The sequence below is a fragment of the Marmota marmota genome, unplaced genomic scaffold (genome assembly GCF_001458135.2).
Source record: "Marmota marmota marmota unplaced genomic scaffold, marMar, whole genome shotgun sequence".
In the NCBI taxonomy this organism is placed as follows: domain Eukaryota; kingdom Metazoa; phylum Chordata; class Mammalia; order Rodentia; family Sciuridae; genus Marmota; species Marmota marmota.
Genome location: NW_026000076.1, coordinates 5,857,782 through 5,867,162, shown reverse-complemented (window position 1 = coordinate 5,867,162; position 9,381 = coordinate 5,857,782). Strand labels below are relative to the sequence as shown.

General features: G+C 34.6%; 1 protein-coding gene across 4 annotated transcripts in view; it reads left to right on the top strand.

Moving 5' to 3' along the window:
- Nucleotides 1-890: 890 nt before the first annotated feature.
- Fnbp1l (formin binding protein 1 like) overlaps nt 891-9,381 on the top strand; it is a 70,464-nt gene continuing 61,973 nt past the window's right edge. For all 4 annotated transcript variants that reach the window (XM_015500880.2, XM_048814426.1, XM_048814425.1 and 1 more), the window contains exon 1: nt 891-926. In XM_015500880.2, the coding sequence (XP_015356366.2) occupies nt 903-926 (24 nt within the window). In that variant the 5' untranslated portion in view covers nt 891-902. The remainder of the gene's footprint in view (nt 927-9,381) is intronic.

The window sequence follows — 9,381 nt, the reverse complement described above, 5'->3', positions numbered from 1 at the left end:
TCAACATAAGACATCTGAAACTTAACCATCTAAAACCAAAACATTTTCTTCCCTCTGCCCAAACTTGAATCCCAAGTTAAAAGCAGCTTCATCCTTCTAGTTCATGACACTGAAAATTGATGTCTTTCTTTCACATCCCATACTCGGAACATCAGAAAATTTCGTTGACACTGCCTTCAGATTATACCCAAACTCTTACCACTTTTCACCACTCTGCTGCTTCCAACCTGAACTAAGCCATCCTCTTGCTCTGGGTTATTTCGGTAAACTCCCCAAATGGTCTTCCTTGCTCTGTATTAGTTTTTTTTTTAACGACATAGAGTTGAAAGCCATTTACTTCAAAACCTATGTCAGGTCATTTCAGCCTTAGTCTCAAAACCCCCCAGTGTATTTCCTTCTCACTTGGTGAAAGTCAAGGTACCTGTATTGTAAGATAAAATATGTATCATTGGCATTCTGGTCCTCACATACCTGTGTTTTAATATCAACTATTTTCCCCTGCTGCTAATTCAGCTTCTTGCCTTTCCTGAAATGTATCAAATAAATCAGTGTTACCTTCTGATTGCTTCTATTATAGTGATGTAGGGAACAAGGTAATTGGCTGAGAATGAGATGAATAAGTGGTGGTGTGAATATATAGAACAGAAGAAGGTATGAGATAGTTGGCTAGGATAAAGGAATAGTTATTAGACTTGGGCTAAGCAGCATTAAAGACCTATTTAATACAGACAAATTTCGAAGTATGACTACTTACTCTTTTTCCCTCTCTCCCTTCCTTTCTTTCTCTTTCTTTAGCAGCTTGAAGAAAGGATTGGTGAAAAATTGGATATAAAATCAGGGTTGAAATTTGGCAGTGTCAGAGAGGACAAGGACAGTGAACGTATTTGCAAGGAGTGATTATAATGATGACTTGGAATCCAAGATGTGTAAGTGTGGAAATGAAAACAGGAGTAGATAAGGGATAGTAATAATGTGTGAGATTCCGTGGATTGTGGTTTCTGTGGGGCCAAAATATTATTGGACTGGGATTTTGGAGAAAGTGAATTGACAGGGCTATCCATCTAAGAATGAAGTTCTTGAATTATTTTATGGGGGTGGAGTGGGATGGGGTGGGAGGGACATATTGCAGTTGTTGCTAAACACAATTGAGAGGACAGTGGGAGCTAGTTGATGAGGTAGAATGAAGGAGAATAGTTAAAAAAAAAAAAAGTTGTAGGGATCATTTGAAGTCACCATGAGCTTAATTTAAAATTTATTTAAGCAGGTGCCATAGTGCAGGCCTGTAATCCCAGTGGGAGGCTGAAGAGGAGGTGAGTTCAAAGTCAGCCTTAGCAATTTAGCGAGGTGCTAAGCAACTCAGTGAGACCCAGTCTCTAAATACAATACAAACAGGGCTGGGGATGTGGCTCAGTTGTTGAGTTCCCCTGAGTTCAATCCCTGCTACCAAAAATACAAACAAACAAAAAACAAAATTAATTAAAGAGTTTAAAGGATATCTGATGAGTTTCCCAAATGTACAACTTTTAATCTCTCTTTCAAAAAGCAAGAAAAGGGTGGAGCGCTTGCCTCTCATGTATGAGGCACTGGTTTCAATCCTTAGCACCACATAAAAATAAAGGTATTGTGACCATCTACAACTAAAAAAAACATTTAAAAAGTGAGAAAAATAATGAAAATAATTAAGTCGATTTTTTTGAAAAAGTCTATTAATATACTTCAGCTGACTTTGAAGTAGATATTGATTGACTTTGAATTGTAACTAGTTTCTCAGCTCCATGAGATTTAAAAAAAAAAGTTTCTGCAGTCCATATGAATAAGGAGGGAGACAAATCAGTTGTGTTAGATTTTTGCAAATGTTTTCAGTAGTAGTTTGGTATGCAGAAGTGCTGGAGAAACATTGGCAGAAAATCAGAGCCATAGAGTAAGCCCAAACTAGGACAGCAAAGTCATTATTCTACTTTTTAGTGAAGGAAGTTGTCTTTAAATGATAGTGTTCTTTGGTTCTTTACCAGAGTGCTTTTTTTAAGCTTCATTTGGATGCAAGGCTGTATAAAAGTAACTAGAAGAACAAAATTTAAATATTAAATAGTGATTTCTAAAAAACTTTGGACATGTTTTAGCCAGGCATAGTGGCGCATGCTTGGGAGGCCGAGGCAGGAAAATCTGGAGTTCAAAGTCAGCCTCAGCAATGGCAAGGCACCAAGCAATTCAGTGAGACCCTGCTTCTGAATAAAATACAGATGTGGCCCAATGGTTGAGTGCCCCTGAGTTCAATAGCTGGTACCAAAAGCAAAACAACACAAGAACACTTTGGACATTTTTTTTTTTGACAGTTACTTTTTAAGTTACATTAAAGATATTGTATAGATAAAAGTAAGGATTGAGTAAAGGTAATATTAACTCACATTACTATAATAGTAGAATGTTGGGGCAACACATAATTCATTTGAGTTAAACTACATAGTGTGGCCATTTAAGATTGTGCTGATGCCAGCTTTAGAAAATATTCCTAATATTCCTAAGTAAATATGATAAATATTTTACAAAATCAGAAAGAGAATGACTGAAGGAAACATGATAAGAGCTTCCTTGAGTTTAGCCTTGCAATAGTAAGATTTAATTTAGGGCACACCACTAATGGAATGATTCATTTCACAGAAACTCTGGTCAGCAGGAATGTGTTGGAAAATGAAGTGAGAGAAGAAGGTAAAGAAATGAAGAAGTTGGACTCAACTAGTAATCTGAAATAAGAACAGTGCTAAAGGTGGAGAGAATAGTCAAGAGATAATGAAGTGCCCCTTTGGATGACTTAGTAGTCTTTTATTTCTAATCCATGAATATTTTCAGAATAACTGCTTATTTTCACTTTTTTGGTTGTCTTTATCCTTTCCCCAACCTTTTCCATAATTGAGTTTTTTTTTTTTTTTAAACTGGCTCATAGTAAACCAGTGGAGACCAGCTGGTATTGCCTTTGAACATATAAGACTTTGATTCTTATATTTTAATTTAAGAACTTTGTACTTTATTTTGTAGAAGTTATTCCTTTTGTAGAAATTATTCCTCCTTTCCCAGCCATCTTTTCTGATACTTCTTGTTTTGACCTTTTAATGGAATGACCATTAAAGAAAGGCAGAATGATGTCCTACCAGGAATGTTATAATCAGTTAAAGCTCTGAATGTGTGTTTGAATTGGGCAATTTCTAATTTTGAGATATTTGAATTTGTGCTGATTGTTAAAGTTTCCAAGTGACCAACAGATTTTTTTTTTTTCAGCCTTGCATTTCTTCTCTGGTGAAAGACATACCATTATTCACAACAATTACACATTTGGATACTTAGAATAGAAAACCAGTAGAAACTTTAAGAGGTAATTTAATCCCATCCTATTTTAGTTATTAGCTGTGGACAAGTCACTTAAACATCATCAGTTTCCTTATGTATCAAAATGAAAGATTTGGAACCACTGTTTACTAGTAAACATTAATCACTAAATTTAACTAAATAATGATGTATTACAGTAGCAAGAAAATGATTTTTGGAGTGAAAATATTGGGTGAATTTCTTAATTTCAGAAATCTACTTTTCACATTTGTAAAATGTCCTCACCGTCAGTAAGGTTTTGTGGGTGACATTTGGTAGTATATGTGAAAACACTGTAAATTCCAAAGTACTGTACAAATAAGAATGATAATTCAGTCAGCAATTCAGTACCTTTTATGCACCAGGTTAAAGTTCATTTTTTTTAATTTCTTTTTTTGGTTTTAACATTTATTGTTTCTGAGTATATTTAAATCATTCTGAGAAATGAATCTATTCAATTGCTTGATTGAAAACTGATATCTAACAATGAAAAATAAACTTTTACATGGTGATCTGATATCAGTGGATTCAGTTAGAGGACCAACTTTATGATCGAGGTTACTTTGCTTCTTTATAATAGATCTTGTGTTTGGGGTTCTGCTTAAAGATGACTCCAGTAAAATATCCATCAAGATTACAGAATTTAAAATGAACATTATTTGAATATTTTAATTTTTCAAGTATGAATATTGTTTGGATCTCTTACTATTTACTTTGCCTTTTTAGTATTTTTATGTGAATGTTGCTAAATTAGTTTGTTTTCTTTCAAAATTTGAAATGTTCAGCTTTTAGTGTATATAGTTTGCTATTTACATTATTCTTTTTTAAAAAAAAATTCATTTTGGTGCTAGGGATTGAACCAACAAGTGCTTTTACTACTGAGCTACATTCTCAGCCCTTTTAAAATTTTATGACAGGGTCTTTTTTTTGTTTGTTTTTTAAATTTTTTGTTGTAGACAGAATACTTTTAATTAGTTTTGTGTGGTGCTAAGGATCGAACCCATACTAGGCAAGTGCTCTGCCACTGAGCTACAGCTACAGCACCCCTGACTTTAAACTTGTGATCTTCTTATCTCAGCCTCTTAAGTAGCTGGGATTATTAATGTGCACCACTGTACCAGGCTCATATTTATGTAATTTCTTAATACATTGCAGTTGAAAATCCAGATGTTCCATTAAATCAGTTAAGCAAAATTTACCTTAAAAAAAGAATGTTGTATTTAAGTATTATTTTTAATACTTAAATCTGACAACATGAAATATTATTTATAGCCTGTAGATTTACTGAGGTAAAAAGGAAACCCTCCCCATATGATTACATGATGATATTTTTATTGTTCTGTTTTAAGACTTGTCTTTTAGAGGTCCTTTCCCTATTGATCCTTTTCTCCCTTGGTTCAATGGTTGCAAAGCAGAGACTTTGTTTCACTTGTAGACAGACTTATATATGTTTTACCTCTATGCTATCTTTTAAAGCTTTTTCCTATTTTTTAAAATTGGCTTTTATTTGGGATCTGTTTATTTTCAAAGTATTGTAAAACTATAGGCAAATATACTTAACCCAGTCATTGGCTTCTCTTACATTCTCTACTTGTATAGTCAATTATCCAGTACTATTTTGAACATTTTAAATCAATGTTAACAATTAAGAAGTATGTCCATATATGGCAGTTTTATTTGCTAATAGAAAACTAAATTTAAAATTTTAAAAGAACTGTACCCAAATAGAATTTATAGCTTGTAACTTAACTAAGCTTTAGTAATTGAGAAATAAAAATTGGTGGTGTTTTCTTAATATTTTGATTATTTCAGCTTTTATGCAATTTTTATGGTAAACAACTCTAAAAATACTTTAGAGAGGTAATGCATAGATACAGTCCACAGTTCTATGGAATTATAGCATAAATGACTTTATAAATGATATTTAGTTTTTTTAAACAGTCTAAATGAGGTCTTACATAGTAAATCCTTCAGATAATTTAATTTTTCTGTAGAAATCTTGAAAGATCATAAAATTGATGTAAGGGATTATTTAAATTTGGAGCAATATATTCTTAATTTGGGAGGTGACATACGGAATTAGGGAGTTTTCTGTGTAGGTACCAGAGATGGAAAGACAGCAACAACAAAACAACCACAAAAAAACCAATAAGAACACATCAGTAGAGGAGTAGTGGCTTCTACAAGACAGATAAAGGATAACACATTATTTAAAGCAGGGATCTTCAAAGGAGAGCACACAAAATGATCCCATAATATAAGGAGGGAAAAAAATCTTAGAATTCCTATTTATGTATTATCTGAAAAAAAAAACAAACAAACACTTTACTAGTATTTAAAAGAAACCATGGATTAAAGATAATACATATGATAATGTAAGCACAGGCAGATAAGGAGAAATGGCCAGACTGCTGCTTTTCATTTTAATGTTTGAGGAAAATGTAATTTTTTTTTTAACAGAAGAAATACAATGGCTATATACAAATGGGCTAGAAGGTGACCATCCCCAAGGAATTCTTGAGATTATTTGAAATATGGCCACTGTTTTTGTCCTCTCTCATTTGTTTTTAGATGTACAGTAGACTGTATTTTTATATACATACATGGAGTATGACTTATTCTAATTGAGATCCCATTTTTGTTTAATATCTTTATTTTATTTATTTATATGTGGTACTGAGGATCGAACCCAGGTCCTCACACATGATAGGGGAGTGCTCTACCTCTGACCCACAACCCCAGCCCTAGGATCCCATTCTTAAACTTGTACATGATGTAGAATTTCACTGGTCATATATTCATATGGTAATATAGGAAGTGTATGTCCAATTCATTCTACTGTCTTTCTGATTCATATCCTCTCTCCCTTTCCTTCATTCACCTTTATTCAGTGAACTTGTATTCTCCCTTCTAATCCAGTGAACTTCTGTTCTCCCTTCTCCCCAACCCTCCACCATTGTGTGTTAGCACCCACACATCTGAGAACATTTGGCCTTTGGTTTTTTGGGATTGGTTTATTTCACTTAGCATGATAGTCTCCAGATCCATCCATTTACCAGCAAATGCCATAATTTCATTCTTCTTTATGGCTGAGTAATATTCCATTGTGTATATATACTACTTTTTTTTTAATCCATTCATCTGTTGAAGGGGTTGTTTCCTTAGCTATTGTAAATTGAGCTGTTATAAACATTGATGTGGCTGTATAGACTGAGGAGCGGGATAACTGGGTCAAATGGTGGTTCCATTCCAAGTTTTCTGAGGAATCTCCATACTGCTTTTCAGAGTGGTTGCACCAATATGTATTCCCACCAGCAATGTGTGAAGTGTACCTTTTCCCCCGCATCCTCACCAATGTTTATTGTTACTTGTATTCTTGATAATTGCCATTCTGACTGGAGTGAGATGAAATCTTATTGTAGTTTTAATTTGCATTTCTCTAATGCTAGAGATGTTGAATGTTTTTTTAATATACCATTTGACCATTCGTAGTTCTTCTGTGTTATGCCTGTTCAGTTCCTTTGCACTTTTATCGATTGGGTTGTTTTTTTGGTGTTAAGTTTTTTGAGTTCTTTGTATGTTCTGGAGATTAATGCTCTATCGGAGGTGCAGATGGCAAAGATTTTCTGCCATTCTCTAGGCTCTCTCTTCACATTCTTGATTGTTTCCTTTGCTATGAGAAAGCTTTTTAGAGGTGCACTCATACATTTCTGATGGCACTGCAAATTGGTGCAACCACTATGGAATGCAGTATGGTGATTCCTCGGAAAACTTGGAAGGAACCACCGTTTGACCCAGTGATCTCACTCCTCAGTCTATACCCAAAGGACTTAAAATCAACATACTATAGTGACACAGCCACGTTAATGTTCATAGCAGCTCAGTTCACAGTGGCTAAACTATGGAACCAACCTAGATACCCTTCAACAGATGAATGGATAAAGAATGGTATATATACACAATGGAATATTATTCAGAATTAAAAGAGAATAAATTATGGCATTTGCAGGTAAATGGATGGAGTTGGAGAATATCATGCAAAGTGAAGTAAGTCAATCTCCAAACACCAAAGGCCAGATGTTGTCTTGATAAGTGGATGTTGGTCCATAATGGGGTGTGGGGGGTGCGGAGAACGGAGGAACGTTGGGCAAAGGGGAGGGAGGGAATGGGAGGAAGCATGGGTGCAGGAAAGATGGTGTAATGAGATGAACATCATTATGCTAGGTATGTGTATGACTACACTATGGTGCAACTACATCCTGTATCACCAGAGAAATGAAAAGTTTTGCTCCGTTTGTGTGCAATGAATTGAAATGCAGTCTGCTGTCATGTATAACTAATTATAACAAATTTTAAAAAGCTTTTAAGTTTTATATTGTCCCATTTATTGATTCTTTTCTTATAATAACTTTTTATTCTATTTATTTTTATGTGGTGCTGAGGATTGAACCCAGTGCCTCACGTGTGCTGGGCAAGCACTCTACCACTGAACTGCAATCCCAGACCCCATTTATTGATTCTTGATTTTTTTTTTTTAATTTCTTATGCTTTAGGAGTCTTGTTGAGGAAGTCAGTTCCTAAGCCAACATGATGGAGAGTTGTGCCCACATTTTCTTCTAGTAGTCACAGGCCTTCTGGTCTAATGCCTACCTAGGTTCTTGATCCACTTGAGTTGAATTTTGTGCAGGGTGAGAGTTAGAGGTTAAATTTCATTCTGCTACATATGGATTTCCAGTTTTCTTAGCACCATTTGCTGAAGAGGCTATCTTTTCTCCAATGTATGTCTGTGACACCTTTGTCTAGTATGAGATAACTGTATTTATATGGGTTTGTATCTGTGGCTTATATTCTGTTCCATTGGTCTTCAGGTCTGTTTTGGTGCCAATACCGTGCCATTTTTGTTATTTTAGCTCCATAGTATAATTTAAGTCTGGTATTATGGTGCTTGCTGTTCTCACTAGGATTGCTTTGGCTATTCTGGGACTCTTAGTTTTCCAAATGAATTTCTTGAGTGCCTTTTCTATTTCCGTGAAGAATGTCATTGGAATTTTTATAGGAATTGCATTAAATCTGTATAGCAGTTTTGGTAGTATGATCATTTTGACAATATTAATTCTGCCTATCCAAGAACATGGGGGAGATCTTTCCCTCTTCTAAGGTCTTCTTCAGTTTCTTTTTTAATAGAGGTCTTTCACCTCTTGATTCCCAAGTATTTTTTTGGTGGGGGGAGTGAGGGTATTGTGAATGGAATTTTCCTGATTACTCTTTCAGTTGATTTGTCATTGGTGTATAGGAATGCAATTGATTTATGGGTGTTAATTTTATATCCTGCTACTTTGCTGAATTTGTTTGAGTTATACAAGTTTTCTAGTGGAGTTTTTTGGGTCTTGTAAATATAAAATCATGTCATTGGCAAATAGGGATAATTTGAGCTCTTGTTCTAGTTTTTTTTTTTTTAAATATTTATTTATGTATTTTAGTTTTCCGCGGACACAACATCTTTGTTTGTATGTGGTGCTGAGGATCGAACCCGGGCCGCATGCATGCCAGGCGAGCACGCTACCGCTTGAGCCACATCCCCAGCCCTCTAGTTTTTTTTTTAATTTTTTTTTAAGTTGTCAGTGAACATTTTATTTATTTATATGAAGTACTGAGAATCAAACCCAGTGTTTCACACATGCTTAGGCAAGTGTTCTACCACTTAGCTACAGTCCCAGGCCCCTTTTCTAGTTTTTAGAGGGAATGCTTTTAATTTTTCTACATTTGGAATGATATTGGCTTTGGGTTTAATATATATAGCTTTTACAATGTTGAGGTAAGTTCCTACTATCCCTAGTTTTCCCAGTGTTTTGAGCATGAATGTATGCTGGATTTTGTCAAGTGCTTTTTTTGGATATATTAAGATAATCATGTGATTCTTGTCTTTAAGTCTATTGATGTGATGAATTATGTTTATTGATTGCCCTATGTTGAACCAACCTTGTATTCCTGAGATAAGCCTCACTTGATTGGGTGCACTAT